General features: G+C 39.2%; 1 protein-coding gene across 2 annotated transcripts in view; it reads left to right on the forward strand.

The window, feature by feature from the left end:
* Positions 1-15,873, forward strand: part of LOC121321017 (gamma-aminobutyric acid receptor subunit beta-3) — a 54,588-nt gene extending 38,715 nt beyond the window's left edge. The window contains exons 7-10 of one of the 2 annotated variants that reach the window (XM_041259914.1): positions 699-851; positions 7,710-7,954; positions 10,841-10,918; positions 14,922-15,873. In XM_041259914.1, coding sequence (XP_041115848.1) covers positions 699-851; positions 7,710-7,954; positions 10,841-10,918; positions 14,922-15,269 — 824 coding nt within the window. In that variant the 3' untranslated portion in view covers positions 15,270-15,873. The remainder of the gene's footprint in view (positions 1-698; positions 852-7,709; positions 7,955-10,840; positions 10,919-14,921) is intronic. The other variant, XM_041259913.1, reaches the window with a different exon arrangement.
* The last annotated feature ends 2,616 nt before the right edge of the window (positions 15,874-18,489 follow it).

An 18,489-nucleotide genomic window follows, 5' to 3' on the forward strand; every position in this document is an offset into this window, starting at 1 on the left:
TGGAGTGCAGGATGTACCCTATAGCCTGCAAATCGCAGGTTAGAATCCATGTCATTACCGACTGTGACCGGGGGTTCCTATGGGCAGCGCACAATTGGCTGATCGCCTCCTGGGTAGGGAGGGATTAGGTGGGCAGGGCAATCCACGGTTCATTGTGCACCAGCGACCCCTGTGGTTGATAGAGTGCCTGTAGATCTGCAGTGGAGCCATGAAGATCTGTGTTGTCCTCCAGCACTATAGGTCTGGTGGCTTCGCTGTGGATCCACAGTGTGAAAAATGACGGTTTAGCAGGAACACATTTCGGAGGACATGTGTTTCAGCCTCCATCTCCTGAGTCGCCGGGGGGTTGCAGCGGTGAACCGGGATAAAAACAATAATTTGGCATTCCAAATTGGGGAGAAAACTGGGGTAAAAAACATTGGCCATGACTAACTTTATAAAAAAAAAAAAAAAAGAGCCCGAATATTCAAAATATACCTTTTCAAGAAAATAAATTTTTTCCCCCTTGATATACTGTAGTACTCAGGGCTAAGTAATGACAATGTATTGTGCAATTCAGGACCAAGTGTGCTATAGTTGCCATAGCAATAAACCCAATACACTGCTGTCTCCATGGAAACTGAAACAAAACATTCTGTATGCCTGTGTTCTCCTTGAAGAAAGCAGGCTAATTATTTTCTTCAATCTTATTTCCTCAGGTGCCTACCCACGACTGTCTCTGAGCTTCAAGCTGAAGAGAAACATTGGATACTTCATCCTTCAGACCTACATGCCCTCAATTCTGATTACCATTCTGTCTTGGGTGTCATTTTGGATCAATTACGATGCATCCGCTGCAAGAGTTGCTTTAGGTATGTTTAATACGTCTACAGTAAGATGCAAAAACAAGTATGAACAACATTCAAGTTAAACAATGAAGATGTCACTCACCTTTGATCAGATCATCTCCAAAATCTAAATAGCACACTCTGTATATAAAGGGAAATTCCTCAATAAATGTGAAAGCATACTCTCGAGCCAGTCCAAGAGCTGTTCAGGAGAGAGAGAGAGCTATCGAAGGTTGAAGCTGTTTCAAATCATTCTGTCATTACTAGACCCATTAGACCCAAGAGGTATGAGAAGCAAAACTGAAAGCAATCTGGTTGTGACGGATTGAGCCTGCAGACGTCTGCAGCCCAATATTACAGCAGCAGACGTGTTACACACGAGCCCAACACATCACACAACCCTTCAGCACTGGCGAGAGCTGCATGGGCCAGCCCACTATTAGTGCATTCTCCACTGTGTTGACCAGTTGTGCATATTTATTTGTTTGCTTTTTAAAAAACAATCCTAATCTTAAAAGTTGCAATTTCATACTGCTTTCAAGGGTTGTCTGCAAGCATTCCTCCTGCACAGCAGCGCCGTTGTTTGAAATGCAGTTTTAGATGCGCTCTCAAGATAGATGTGTTCCTCTGGGTCTGTTGGAATTTCACAAAGAAAGCTACATTAGGTATTTATAATAGAAACCCGTCTCGATTAGTAAACTGCAATCTCACACAAGTAAATAAACATTAGATTGTATCAGATTGAAATTATTTAACATTGACTTCCACTCTCATGACTCACTTAGTTCCTGTTTAAAACACCAAACAGAAGGATAACATACATGTGTATATCTAATACAGATCACAATCAATCATACAGTATAAAAACATGTATATATCTAATACTGTCCTCCCCTCCTCAATACAAACTCACTGATCACAATCAATCATACAGTATAAAGACATGTATATATCTAATACTGTCCTCCCCTCAATACAAACACACTGATCACAATCAATCATACAGTATAAAGACATGTATATATCTAACACTGTCCTCCCCTCCTCAATACAAACACACTGATCACAATCAATCATACAGTATAAAGACATGTATATATCTAACACTGTCCTCCCCTCCTCAATACAAACACACTGATCACAATCAATCATACAGTATAAAGACATGTATATATCTAACACTGTCCTCCCCTCAATACAAACACACTGATCACAATCAATCATACAGTATAAAGACATGTATATATCTAACACTGTCCTACAAACACACTGATCACAATCCCTCAATACAAACACACTGATCACAATCAATCATACAGTATAAAGACATGTATATATCTAACACTGTCCTCCCCTCAATACAAACACACTGATCACAATCAATCATACAGTATAAAGACATGTATATATCTAACACTGTCCTCCCCTCAATACAAACACACTGATCACAATCAATCATACAGTATAAAGACATGTATATATCTAACACTGTCCTCCCCTCCTCAATACAAACACACTGATCACAATCAATCATACAGTATAAAGACATGTATATATCTAACACTGTCCTCCCCTCCTCAATACAAACACACTGTTCACAATCAATCATACAGCATAAAGACATGTATATATCTAACACTGTCCTCCCCTCAATACAAACACACTGATCACAATCAATCATACAGTATAGAGAGAAAGGAATCTTAGCCTAATCCACATGAGTCATCAATTTTCAAGAAATGATGACGGAACACAAGGAACAATCAATCATACAGCATAAAGACATGTATATATCTAACACTGTCCTCCCCTCAATACAAACTCACTGATCACAATCAATCATACAGTATAGAGAGAAAGGAATCTTAGCCTAATCCACATTTACTGGGAGCCAACCAACACAAAACAGCACACATGTGTGGAAGAAGAACAGCTTCAGCAATGGCAAGGGCATGGACCTATTTTTCTGGGTAAGTAATGTATTGAGTCATGTAATTTATAATGTATATATAATTTTACTACTAAGTCGTATACACCAAAGTGTTACCAATAGTGTCACGTATTCAAGCACAGGCCTCCTGAGTTGAAAGGCTAATGAATATTACAAACTGTGCTACCAGACCTCAAAGCTTTACTGCTTGTTTTCTTTCTGCTTCACAGGTTCTTCATCAGCCCAGAGTGACAACAGATGTTTGTCAACCAGGCATCTTCTCAAGAAAAATCCTTGTGGTTATTGTTGAGAGGAGGAGGATCAAACAGCAGGAAGGGAAGACAGCCTGATTAATCCCACCTGTTTGCTCGTGATATGAAACTGTATTGAAGACAATTACAGTATTAACATAATGCTATTTACAGCACATGTTACATAATGCAGGCTAATTCATTTAGCTTATACATTTCTAAATGTGTTTCTGTTTCAATGCTCCTAACAGCAAACAGTAACTATATACACTGTTGTTAAATCAGTAAACTAGTTAGCTTTCTCAGACATACAATTTTTTCAATATTCATTTGCCTATACCGTTTGAAAGGAATACGTTGAAAAATAAAATCTACGTACTTGCGACTAAGATGATCCATTATACGTAGAGTACTGCTGTGAAAGGAAAGCACCGATGAGCAAATGTTGCAAGCTGGTTTTTTTTTTCTTCATTCTGAGATGTTGTGAAACATTGAGTACACCTTCCAGAAAGTAGTCTCCACCATTTCTTTTTCACGCACCATCTATTGATACCACAGGATTAATCAATCCATTCTTTTTTAATGGATCAAAGCCCACAGGTGTGATTAATCGTTAATTGATTAAATTGACTTGGCAAGGTGTATCTGATTTTTCCAAATTCTTGTCATCCCCACACCACACACATTATCATGGCATTTAAACAGTCTGAAATTCAGCATGTTAGATACAGCCCTTCAAGCAGAATGGGTGTGAATCCAGCACCTGGGTTTGATACAATATAAACAGCCTGGGTTTCAATAATCTGTGCTTGATACATTATAAACTGTGTAGAGTTACCTTGAACATCAGTATTGAATCTAACAGAGCACTCACAGCTATACACACTAACAGCATGTACTGTATTGAATCTAACAGAGCACTCACAGCTATACACATTAACAGCATGTACTGTATTGAATCTAACAGAGCACTCACAGCTATACACATTAACAGCATGTACTGTATTGAATCTAACAGAGCACTCACAGCTATACACATTAACAGCATGTACTGTATTGAATCTAACAGAGCACTCACAGCTATACACACTAACAGCATGTACTGTATTGAATCTAACAGAGCACTCACAGCTACACACATTAACAGCATTTACTGTATTGAATCTAACAGAGCACTCACAGCTATACACATTAACAGCATGTACTGTATTGAATCTAACAGAGCACTCACAGCTATACACACTAACAGCATGTACTGTATTGAATCTAACAGAGCACTCACAGCTATACACATTAACAGCATTTATTGTATTGAATCTAACAGAGCACTCACAGCTATACACACTAACAGCATGTACTGTATTGAATCTAACAGAGCACTCACAGCTATACACATAACAGCATGTACTGTATTGAATCTAACAGAGCACTCACAGCTATACACATTAACAGCATGTACTGTATTGAATCTAACAGAGCACTCACAGCTATACACACTAACAGCATGTACTGTATTGAATCTAACAGAGCACTCACAGCTACACACATTAACAGCATTTACTGTATTGAATCTAACAGAGCACTCACAGCTATACACATTAACAGCATGTACTGTATTGAATCTAACAGAGCACTCACAGCTATACACATTAACAGCATGTACTGTATTGAATCTAACAGAGCACTCACAGCTATACACATTAACAGCATTTACTGTATTGAATCTAACAGAGCACTCACAGCTATACACATTAACAGCATTTACTGTATTGAATCTAACAGAGCACTCACAGCTACACACATTAACAGTGTACTGTATTGAATCTAACAGAGCACTCACAGCTATACACATTAACAGCATTTACTGTATTGAATCTAACAGAGCACTCACAGCTACACACATTAACAGCATGTACTGTATTGAATCTAACAGAGCACTCACAGCTATACACATTAACAGCATTTACTGTATTGAATCTAACAGAGCACTCACAGCTACACACATTAACAGCATGTACTGTATTGAATCTAACAGAGCACTCACAGCTATACACATTAACAGCATTTACTGTATTGAATCTAACAGAGCACTCACAGCTATACACATTAACAGCATGTACTGTATTGAATCTAACAGAGCACTCACAGCTACACACATTAACAGCATTTACTGTATTGAATCTAACAGAGCACTCACAGCTATACACATTAACAGCATGTACTGTATTGAATCTAACAGAGCACTCACAGCTATACACATTAACAGCATTTACTGTATTGAATCTAACAGAGCACTCACAGCTACACACATTAACAGCATTTACTGTATTGAATCTAACAGAGCACTCACAGCTACACACATTAACAGCATTTACTGAATTGAATCTAACAGAGCACTCACAGCTATACACATTAACAGCATGTACTGTATTGAATCTAACAGAGCACTCACAGCTACACACATTAACAGCATTTACTGTATTGAATCTAACAGAGCACTCACAGCTACACACACTAACAGTGTACTGTATTGAATCTAACAGAGCACTCACAGCTACACACATTAACAGTGTACTGTATTGAATCTAACAGAGCACTCACAGCTATACACAATAACAGCATGTACTGTATTGAATCTAACAGAGCACTCACAGCTATACACATTAACAGCATGTACTGCATTGAATCTAACAGAGCACTCACAGCTATACACATTAACAGCATGTACTGTATTGAATCTAACAGAGCACTCACAGATACACACATTAACAGTGTACTATATTGAATCTAAAAGAGCACTCACAGCTACACACATTAGCAGTGTACTGTATTGAATCTTGAGTTAGCAGAAATGCAAGCAATCTTGAAAAGTTGCCGCTTGATGTTCAAAACAAGATTTCAGTTCAACCTTATTAGGGACACCCGGTTACCAGAACAAAGAGCCAGCGATGTGGGGTATTTGAGTGTCTTCGAAGAGACAGCAATGTTTGGGATCTGAGTGTCTTCAGAACAAAGAGCCAGGAATGTGGGGTATCTGAGTGTCTTCAAAGAGCCAGCAATGTGGGGTATCTGAGTGTCTTCAAAGAGACAGCAATGTTTGGGATCTGAGTGTCTTCAGAACAAAGAGCCAGCAATGTGGGGTATCTGAGTGTCTTCAAAGAGCCAGCAATGTGGGGTATCTGAGTGTCTTCAAAGAGCCAGCAATGTTTGGGATCTGAGTGTCTTCAGTACAAAGAGCCAGCAATGTTTGGGATCTGAGTGTCTTCAAAGAGCCAGCGATGTGGGGTATCTGAGTGTCTTCAAAGAGTCAGCAATGTTTGGGATCTGAGTGTCTTCAAAGAGCCAGCGATGTGGGGTATCTGAGTGTCTTCAAAGAGCCAGCAATGTTTGGGATCTGAGTGTCTTCAGAACAAAGAGCCAGCAATGTTTGGGATCTGAGTGTCTTCAAAGAGCCAGCGATGTGGGGTATCTGAGTGTCTTCAGAACAAAGAGCCAGCGATGTGCGGTATCTGAGTGTCTTCAGAGAGACAGCAATGTTTGCGATCCGAGTGTCTTCAGAACAAAGAGCCAGCAATGTGGGGTATCTGAGTGTCTTCAAAGAGCCAGCAATGTGGGGTATCTGAGTGTCTTCAAAGAGACAGCAATGTTTGGGATCTGAGTGTCTTCAAAGAGCCAGTGATGTGGGGTATCTGAGTGTCTTCAGAACAAAGAGCCAGCGATGTGCGGTATCTGAGTGTCTTCAAAGAGCCAGCAATGTTTGGGATCTGAGTGTCTTCAAAGAGCCAAAGAGCCAGCAATGTGGGGTATCTGAGTGTCTTCAAAGAGCCAGCAATGTGGGGGATCTGAGTGTCTTCAGAGCCAGCAATGTTTGGGATCCGAGTGTCTTCAGAACAAAGAGCCAGCAATGTTTGGGATCCGAGTGTCTTCAGAACAAAGAGCCAGCAATGTGGGGTATCTGAGTGTCTTCAAAGAGACAGCAATGTGGGGTATCTGAGTGTCTTCAAAGAGTCAGCAATGTTTGGGATCTGAGTGTCTTCAAAGAGCCAGCAATGTGGGGTATCTGAGTGTCTTCAGAACAAAGAGCCAGCGATGTGCGGTATCTGAGTGTCTTCAGAGAGACAGCAATGTTTGGGATCCGAGTATCTTCATAACAAAGAGCCAGCAATGTGGGGTATCTGAGTGTCTTCAGAACAAAGAGCCAGCGATGTGCGGTATCTGAGTTTCTTGTTTATTTCAGGTTAAGGTCCCGTGTGGCATCTTTTCAGTGCTGGCGTGTGGTTCTTTGTGTTACAGACATGTTATGTGTGTAGTTTATTTAAAAAACGTATCTATACAAGTCAAATCTAAAATAAAGAAATACCAGACACAATACATTACATTGTTTATTTTTTATTTGTGTGTCAGAAAGCACTTTATTATCACTGTATTTAGAAATGATTAATGTACCTATTGTTTTTACTCAACTTAAGAATGCCTCACTCTGTAGATATCTCTTTGCTCATATATATATATGTGTGTGTGTGTGTGTGTGTGTGTGTGTGTGTGTGTGTGTGTGTGTGTGTGTGAGTGAGTGTGTGTGCAGTTAAATATTTAATCTCACACAGAGGTTGCTTATTGAGTTCATCATGATGATGATGATGATGATGATGATGATGATGATGATGAAAAGGCTGTTGACCGACTGCAATGCTTGTTTTCTAGGAATTACAACTGTACTCACAATGACAACAATCAACACTCACCTCAGAGAGACTTTGCCCAAAATCCCCTACGTTAAAGCCATAGACTTGTATCTGATGGGCTGCTTCGTCTTCGTCTTCTTGGCATTACTGGAGTATGCTTTCGTCAACTACATCTTTTTTGGAAGAGGCCCACAGTTACAGAAGAAACTTGCAGAGAAGATAGAAAAGGCCAACAATGACCGGTCCAAATATGAAGGCAACAAGGTAAGAGTGTGTTCTGTTCTGTCACTTAGAATACAAGTGTAGCACTGTACAAATGCAGACTAGAACTCTAGCACTGTACAAATACAGACTAGAACTCTATCATTGTACAAATACAGACTAGAACTCTATCATTGTACAAATACAGACTAGAAATCTAGCACTGTAGAAATATAGATTAGAACTCTAGCACTGTACAAATACAGACTAGAACTCTAGCACTGTACAAATATAGACTAGAACTATAGCACTGTACAAATACAGACTAGAACTCTAGCACTGTAGAATTACAGACTAGAACTCTAGCACTACAAATACAGACTAGAACTCTAGCACTGTACAAATACAGACTAGAACTTTTGCACTGTACAAATACAGACTAGAACTCTAGCACTTTACAAATACAGACTAGAACTCTAGCACTATACAAATACAGACTAGAACTCTAGCACTGTAGAAATACAGACTAGAACTCTAGCACTGTACAAATACAGACTAGAACTCTAGCACTATACAAATACAGACTAGAACTCTAGCACTATACAAATACAGACTAGAACTCTAGCACTATACAAATACAGACTAGAACTTTTGCACTGTACAAATACAGACTAGAACTCTAGCACTTTACAAATACAGACTAGAACTCTAGCACTATACAAATACAGACTAGAACTCTAGCACTATACAAATACATACTAGAACTCTAGCACTATACAAATACAGACTAGAACTTTTGCACTGTACAAATACAGACTAGAACTCTAGCACTTTACAAATACAGACTAGAACTCTTGCACTGTACAAATACAGACTAGAACTCTCTAACACTGTACAAATACAGACTAGAACTCTAGCACTATACAAATACAGACTAGGATGCTAGCACTATACAGTAACTGCTATTTACATAGTAGTTACTTTGCAAATACATGTGCACTTACAGATAATTAGTGTTTTTATGCATAGTTACAATGTACTTACTGTATCAGAAAATGGCTAGGGTTCTGTCCTGCAAAATGATTTACACATTAAGTATAATAACATTGTGATTATGTGTAAGTACACATGCATTTGTATAAACCACACACATGCAGAATGGTTCTAAAAGTTCCAGGCTGTGCTGGTATGGTGGCATCTGCACAGGTCAGAACAGTTGTTAGTCAATGAGATTGCTTCCTCTATTCTTGCCATTTTATACAAGCTAATGAGATGTGCTGTAATGTTGTGTGCTGATGAAGGCAGTTACTGAAAAGTGTCAGCTGCACAAGTGGAATTGATTACTCAGGTGATTGTTGATTGATTGTTCAGGTGTGATGCATTAGCCACTGCTGCTAAAAGAATCAATTGAAAGTTTCATGACACCAACAAAGGTTTTGCAACTAACTTTCTCATACCAGGTGACCACATGGTTCCAGGTTCACAGTCAGGGGCAGTCCATTTATTTTTATCTCACATCCCAACGCATTCATGCGCTTTAAAAAATGAACACTAGACAGTAACATAACTTTGAGGTCTGCTTACTTCTATGAAGTTTGAGTTCTCAGCTTCTTTATGCTTTTAAATCCTAATAATTGCCTTTCTTTCCAAACACAAAGACCTGGTGTTCATAGTGAATACTAAAGTATTGTTGGTGAAGCGTATGGCATTATTTAATCATGTGCAGGCTCTATAATAGACTGTTTAAAGGGTATCTAGAGAAAAGAATGTAGACTATTGTAGTATTTGATTTATTGGCTTTGTCTGTAGTGAGTTTAAATATAAATAAAATATATGCGGCAGAACAAGTCATGCTGCAATTATTATTAAAGTGTCTGCATTTTTAGATTTATGAGATATGGCTTTGTACTTGACACATGTATTTTTTATTAAATTTATACAATACATCATGTAAAAACAGATGAATTATAGAACACAGTTTAACTTTTTTTATTATCATTATTATAATAATGGTTATTATTCAAAATCTATAAACATAAGTGTATGTTCTTTAAGCCCGTTTAATTGCAGAACGTTTAAGGTGGACAGAGATGGGTAGCCAGCTGATCACAGCTTTGGCAATATAGTCTGCTGTTTTATTCTGGAGAAAGACATACTGCTTTTTGACTAACAGCTGTCATAATGAATACTAGTAATGTTGTTGCTCCACAAAGCATATTAGAACTATACTTTAATAAAGGGACGCTGTAGGGCTGTTTTTAATTGAAAATCTTATAAAGGAGTTGTACTGTACAAACCAGATTCCCTGCCAGCTGAAGCCCACACTCTCACATGACTATAATGTTTTATGTACACTGGTGCTTGCTAGTGAAGGTGTCATTTGATCATTGTTTACCTAGCAGTTACTTTGTAAATGCATGTGCACTTATACATAATTACAATATTATCATGCATAGTTACAATGAACATAATGTGTAAATCTTTTTGCATGATATAACCCTATCCCTACCCCTAACCCTAACCCTAACCCTAACCCTCACCCCTCTAATCCTAATCCATTTCTGATACAATTGTGTGTTTACATATATCGTGCAAAAAGATGTATATGTTAAGTACATCGTAACTATGCATAATAACATTGTAATTATGTGTAAGTACACATGTATTTACTAAGTAAGTACTATGTAAATACACAGTCATTAGAGAAACTTAATGTAAAGTGTTACCTGTAGACAAACAGACAGACAGACTGATAGACAGACAGAATGATAGATAGATCGATAGATAGACAGACAGACAGACAGACAGACAGACAGACAGACAGATAGATAGATAGATAGATAGATAGATAGATAGATAGATAGATAGATAGATTGGGAATTATACTTAAAGTGCAGATGAAGAGTTTTGTTCTTCGTTTTTTATTATTTTTGTTTTTTCTAACTATAGTCTGTTCTGGAAGGAGGCAATTGCAAACCATCAGTAAAACAGTCCAATCAGGTGCAAGGGCATCGACACTCATGCGTGGTGAGTGTGTGTGATGACTGTCAACATCCCTGAGGAAGAGTCCTCCCCCAATCCCAGCTCACTGTCAACATTCCCTGAGGAAAGTCCTCCCCCAATCCCAGCTCACTGTCAACATTCCCTGAGGAAGAGTCCTCCACCAATCCCAGCTCACTGTCAACATCCCTAAGGAAGAGAGTCCTCCCCCAATCCCAGCTCACTGACAACATCCCTGAGGAAGAGTCCTCCCCCAATCCCAGCTCACTGTCAACATTCCCTGAGGAAAGTCCTCCCCCAATCCCAGCTCACTGTCAACATTCCCTGAGGAAGAGTCCTCCACCAATCCCAGCTCACTGTCAACATTCCCTGAGGAAGAGTCCTCCACCAATCCCAGCTCACTGTCAACATCCCTGAGGAAGAGTCCTCCCCCAATCCCAGTTCACTGTCAACATTCCCTGAGGAAGAGTCCTCCCCCAATTCCAGCTCACTGTCAACATTCCCTGGGGAAGAGTCCTCCCCCAATCCCAGCTCACTGTCAACATTCCCTGAGGAAGAGTATTCCACCAATCTCTGCTCACTGTCAACATTCCCTGAGGAAGAGTCCTTCCCCAATCCCAGCTCACTGTCAACATTCCCTGAGGAAGAGTCCTCCACCAATCTCTGCTCACTGTTAACATTCCCTGAGGAAGAGTCCTCCACCAATCCCAGCTTACTCTCAACATTCTCTGAGGAAGAGTCCTCCACCAATCTCTGCTCACTGTTAACATTCTCTGAGGAAGAGTCCTCCACTAATCCCAGCTCACTGTCAACATTCCCTGAGGAAGAGTCCTCCCCCAGTCCCAGCTCACTGTCAACATTCCCTGAGGAAGAGTCCTCCACCAATCCCAGCTCACTGTCAACATCCCTGAGGAAGAGTCCTCCACCAATCCCAGTTCACTGTCAACATTCCCTGAGGAAGAGTCCTTCCCCAATCCCAGCTCACTGTCAACATTCCCTGAGGAAGAGTCCTCCACCAATCCTAGCTTACTGTCAACATTCCCTGAGGAAGAGTCCTCCATCAATCTCTGCTCACTGTTAACATTCCCTGAGGAAGAGTCCTCCACTAATCCCAGCTCACTGTCAACATTCCCTGAGGAAGAGTCCTCCCCCAATCCCAGCGCACTGTCAACATTCCCTGAGAAAGAGTTCTCCTCCAATCTCTGCTCACTGTTAACATTCCCTGAGGAAGAGTCCTCCATTAATCCCAGCTCACTGTCAACATTCCCTGAGGAAGAGTCCTCCCCCAATCCCAGCGCACTGTTAACATTCCCTGAGGAAGAGTCCTCCACCAATCTCTGCTCACTGTCAACATTCCCTGAGGAAGAGTCCTCCACCAATCTCTGCTCACTGTTAACATTCCCTGAGGAAGAGTCCTCCACTAATCCCAGCTCACTGTCAACATTCCCTGAGGAAGAGTCCTCCCCCAATCCCAGCTCACTGTCAACATTCCCTGAGAAAGAGTTCTCCTCCAATCCCAGCTCACTGTCACCATTCCCTGAGGAAGAGTCCTCCCCCAATCCCAGTTCACTGTCAACATTCCCTGAGGAAGAGTCCTCCCCCAATCCCAGCTCACTGTCAACATTCCCTGAGGAAGAGTCCTCCCCCAATCCCAGCTCACTGTCAACATTCCCTGAGGAAGAGTCCTCCCCCAACCCCAGCTCACTGTCAACATTCCCTGAGGAAGAGTCCTCCACTAATCCCAGTTTACTGTCAACATTCCCTGAGGAAGAGTTCTCCACCAATCTCTGCTCACTGTTAACATTCCCTGAGGAAGAGTCCTCCACTAATCCCTACTCACTGTCAACATTCCCTGAGGAAGTGTCCTCCCCCAATCCCAGCTCACTGTCAACATTCCCTGAGGAATAGTGCTCCTCCAATCCCAGCTAACTGTCACCATTCCCTGAGGAAGAGTCCTCCACCAATCTCTGCTCACTGTTAACATTCCCTGAGGAAGAGTCCTCCACTAATCCCAGCTCACTGTCAACATTCCCTGAGGAAGAGTCCTCCCCCAATCCCAGCGCACTGTTAACATTCCCTGAGGAAGAGTCCTCCACCAATCTCTGCTCACTGTCAACATTCCCTGAGGAAGAGTCCTCCACCAATCCCAGCTCACTGTTAACATTCCCTGAGGAAGAGTCCTCCCCCAATCCCAGCTCACTGTCAACATTCCCTGAGGAAGCGTCCTCCCCCAATCCCAGCTCACTGTCAACATTCCCTGAGGAATAGTGCTCCTCCAATCCCAGCTCACTGTTAACATTCCCTGAGGAAGAGTCCTCCCCCAATCCCAGCTCACTGTCAACATTCCCTGAGCAATGCTCATATCACCCCACCTCTGAAAATGAATCAATTTCATCCATTTTAAAGATGGTGTTCTCATCTTTATTTGGTCTGTGCCATTGTTAATGTGTAATCCGGGTCATGTGATTCTCCTCTGTGTGCTTGTGTGCGTCTGTTTACTTTTTTTCTTTCAAAGGTACCAGAACTCTTGTGCTATGTAATATATATTATTTTGATGCTCAGTTTTCCCCAACTAAAATCATTCGTAAATCTTTCATCAATGTATAAGATGCCTAGAATTGCCCCATATAGTCAATGCTATGATAATAGATGACCCATTTACAAAATGGGCGAACATACTGTTTTATTTTCTGTTGTTTGGTAAGATGTAAGCCTCAGTGCTTTTCTTCACAGTACTGCTAGTTGTGGATAAGCCAACATCATTTAATGTGAGAGTTATTTGGAAGTAAACAAATGACATCTCCGTCTCAAATACCTGTCTTTGCGTATCCCAAGATTCCAAATCCCCCAAGAGAAATAAACTAAACAAGAGAAAATATGGTAGCTAAATTATTTTTCTGTGCAAGGTCTGTTTATATCAAAATGTTATAAAAAAAGGCAAAAATGCTTAATAAAAAAATATGTATGCAGTTAAAACATGATGTATACTATACTATTATTGGTATACATCTGTTTTAGTTGTTTTATTAATGTGTATCTGTAATAAAACAAAATAAAATGAAGAATGTAAAGAATGAGATGTGTTTAAATTGATTCTGGCTCTCCAAACATACTATAGGCTAGACGTTCACATTGTCACAAGTATCTTAAGCCCAAGCTACTTAAAAGTGAAAGCTAATAACCTTATTACATTCTATTTGACATTGCACACACGCTGGTACACAATGATGTACAGACTAGTAGGTTAGTAAAGTACAGTACAGTATGACCCCCCTCTTTTTTTTTTTGTATTTAGTTGTCACCGATGGTTTTTACCCCACGTTTCTCCCCAGTTTGGAATGCCCAATTATTGTTATTATCCCGGTTCACCCTGTTCACCTTTTTCACACTGTGGAGCCACAGCGAAGTCATCAGATCTATAGTGCAGGAGGACAACACAGATCTGAGTGGGGCCACAGCAGACCCGCAGGCGTCCTATCAGCCACAGGGGTCACTGGTGTGTAGTGAACTGCGGATTCACTTGCTGACCTAATCCCTCCCTACACGGGTGGCGCTCAGCCAATTGTGCACTGCCCCCTATGAACCCCTGATCACAATCGGGGATAAGTATGACCCCGTTCTTTAAACCAAACTTTACAGATGTTCTCTTGTTTTCTTCTGGATGGATACCTGTTCGTTTAGACCCTTTGGAAGTGAGTGATAGAGAAGCAGTCTTGGGATAAGTTCAATGGTGATGTTCTTTCCTGGCTAATGAGTGGAATTGCCGCTGGATCTTGATCAGTCCTGACAGGCATGCACTTTAGAAACGTGATGAAGAATAAAGTTATAGTGTTGCATGTACTTGCTGGATGATCCCAATCGAACTCCGATGCCATTTTACTCTGTTTTTTATTACATTTTATTTCATTTGATGTATTATTTGTGGTAAAGCATTACTTGTCACAACTACCATCTTCCATGTGCTCTATTTCATACATGAATTATACAACCTACAGAAAATAATAACATGCTGATATACTTTTCCACCTAGATGGACACTCATGGCAACATCTTGCTAACCAGTTTGGAGATTCACAATGAAGTGGCAGGAAATGAGATCACCACCAGTGTTAGCGAGTCCAGGAATTCCTCAATGGCCTTGGACAACTCAGGAATCCAGTACAGGAAACAGAGCATGCCTCGGGATGCAACGGCCCCTCACAGCAAGGACAAGAATGCCCAGTTGAAGAAGAGTCGTCTGAGGAGAAGGTCATCACAGCTGAAAATCAAAATCCCAGATCTGACTGATGTGAACACCATTGACAGGTGGTCAAGAATAGTGTTCCCAGCTGCGTTTACACTCTTCAACGTAATCTATTGGCTTTACTATGTCAACTAAGGGAAGATTGGATTCTATATACCAGGGGTGAAAAGTGATAGCTTTTTTTTGGTTTGTTTTTACATATACTTGCAATCTCTAGGATTTACAACAGATTGCAAACTTTCACAAAAAAAGTAAAAAAATAAAATAAAATAAAAAAAAAAATCTTTTGTAAAACAATATTTTATGAACAGATGCCCTCGGAGTATTTATAAGTCTTGAGACTGCATGCATGATAAGCTGTATTGGAATCACAAAAGCAATCATTTTTTGTCTCCCATTATACCTAAAATAGGCTTGGAAGTAAGAGTAACAGTATGACTTGATTAAAATAAGTTAGACCGCTACATTATAACTGGGAGGACGGCAGTATTTAACCAGTAATCCATACATGTATACCTAAGTAATGAATTCTACCCTTGGGTTCAATAAACACTTTCGGTTAAGAGTAGGTCACCTCTTAACAGTATCAGACTTCCCTTGTCTCATACATATTATAGATTATTACAACTAATATTTATGCAAATTAAGTTATTCAGTTGTACATAGCCAGTTTTCAAATAGCATATGGAATAGTGATATATGGATGGGATAGTGATATGTGGATGGGATAGTGATATATGGGATAGTGATATATGGATGGGATAGTGATATATGGGGTAGTGATATATGGATGGGATAGTGATATATGGATGGGATAGTGATATATGGGATAGTGATATATGGATGGGATAGTGATATATGGGATAGTGATATATGGATGGGATAGTGATATATGGATGGATAGTGATATATGATAGTGATATGGATGGGATAGTGATATATGGGATAGTGATATATGGATGGGATAGTGATATATGGATGGGATAGTGATATATGGATGGGATAGTGATATATGGGATAGTGATATATGGATGGGATAGTGATATATGGGATAGTGATATATGGATGGGATAGTGATATATGGATGGGATAGTGATATATGGGATAGTGATATATGGATGGGATAGTGATATATGGGATAGTGATATATGGATGGGATAGTGATGGGATAGTGATATATAGTGATATATGGGATAGTGATATATATGGGATAGTGATATATGGATGGGATAGTGATATATGGGATAGTGATATATGGATGGGATAGTGATATATGGGATAGTGATATATGGATGGGATAGTGATATATGGGATAGTGATATATGGATGGGATAGTGATATATGGATGGATAGTGATATGGGGATAGTGATATATGGGATAGTGATATATATGGGATAGTGATATATGGGATAGTGATATATGGATGGGATAGTGATATATGGGATAGTGATATATGGATGGGATAGATATGATATAGTGATATATGGATAGTGATATATGGATGGGATAGTGATATATGGATGGGATAGAGATATATGGGATAGTGATATATGGGTGGGATAGTGATATATGGGGTAGTGATATATGGATGGGATAGTGATATATGGATGGGATAGATATATGATAGTATATGGATGGGATAGTGATATATGGGATGTGATATATGGATGGGATGATATATGGGATAGTGATATATGGATGGGATAGTGATATGGATGGGATAGTGATATATGGATGGATAGTGATATATGGATGGGATAGTGATATGATATATGATAGGATATGGTGATATATGGATGGGATAGTGATATATGGCATAGTGATATATGGATGGGATAGTGATATGTGGGATAGTGATATATGGATGGGTTAGTGATATATGGATGGGATAGTGGTATATGGATGGGATAGATGGGATAGTGATATATGGATGGGATAGTGATATATGGGGATAGTGATAGTGGGATATATGGGATAGTGATATATGGGATAGTGATATATGGGATAGTGATATATGGATGGGATATATGGGTAGTGATATATGGATGGGATAGTGATATATGGGATAGTGATATATGGATGGGATAGTGATATGTGGATAGTGATATGATGGATGGGATAGTGATATACGGATGGGATAGTGATATATGGGATAGTGATATACAGATGGGATAGTGATATGTGGTTTATGTAGGTCCCCAGCTGGCAGAACGCTTGTTGTAAAATACTGAGTGCATTCTTGCTTTAATTTAATGCATGTGAAACAGATTTCCTGAAGAATGGTCTGATAAAAAATAAAAAAATCAAACAATTTCTTAAACACCTCTTATAATTCAGGCACCAATAAAAAGAAATCACGTTTGTTCAGAAAATCAGGTTTGTAACAGCACTGTGAATGTGTGTGAAATTTTATTATTATTATTATTATTATTATTATTATTATTATTATTATTGGTTTACTAAGATGCCATTAATAAGACAGACTACTGGATCTTTATTCAGACAGTAGATTGTTTCACAGTTTGAAGGACGTGTCTCAGGTTATTTATATCTAATATGTATTATACTGTTTTAACACCTTTGTTTTTTTGTTTGGCTACTTGGATTATCATGAGAAAACTCCATCTCAAGTTTAGTTAATCTGTAAGATATACAGACATCTATTCCAGACCTCGTCTTCTTCTCTTGTGCTCAATATTGTGATAGCATGCTGTCAGATTGTTCTTGTTGTTTTTTTGTTTTTTTTAATACATGTTTTTTTTTTTCATTTTGCATATTTTTCTTTTTTGTCCAGTAAGAGCACTTTCTATACATCCACGCTAATGATTGGGCATGTGCTCAGTAAAACAGTAATGTCCATACAGTAGCATGTTCTATCACTGCAGAAGATAAACGCCTTGCATTCACATGACTGCATTCTCACAAATACATCTGTCCGTTTGTTAACTATCATTCCAATGCTGTTCACAAATGAAGTTATCTGCTTTGTTTGAAATGTTTTTGTGTTGGTAGTTGAATAATTTATAATTATGAATATTATAATACATATTATTGTTATCATATTATTAACATTGTTTTTATTATTAGCATTATTATCATAGTATTATGATTATTATTATTGCTGTTATTAATATTAATTATGATTAATATATTTAGACCTTGTAAATACTTAAAAAAACTGGTGACTGTACTATTTTTTGTTTGTTTGTTTTTTAATAGTTTATTTTCTGAGATACTTGGGAACTCAATCATTTAAGTCCCTTTTTTCCTGGTAGGATCAGCACCAGGGCATATTCTCTTTAAGATTAAATAAATAAATACATAATAAGACATTGTAATTTTGGGAAAAGAGAA

Source organism: Polyodon spathula, chromosome 9 (assembly GCF_017654505.1).
Source record: "Polyodon spathula isolate WHYD16114869_AA chromosome 9, ASM1765450v1, whole genome shotgun sequence".
NCBI classification, from domain to species: domain Eukaryota; kingdom Metazoa; phylum Chordata; class Actinopteri; order Acipenseriformes; family Polyodontidae; genus Polyodon; species Polyodon spathula.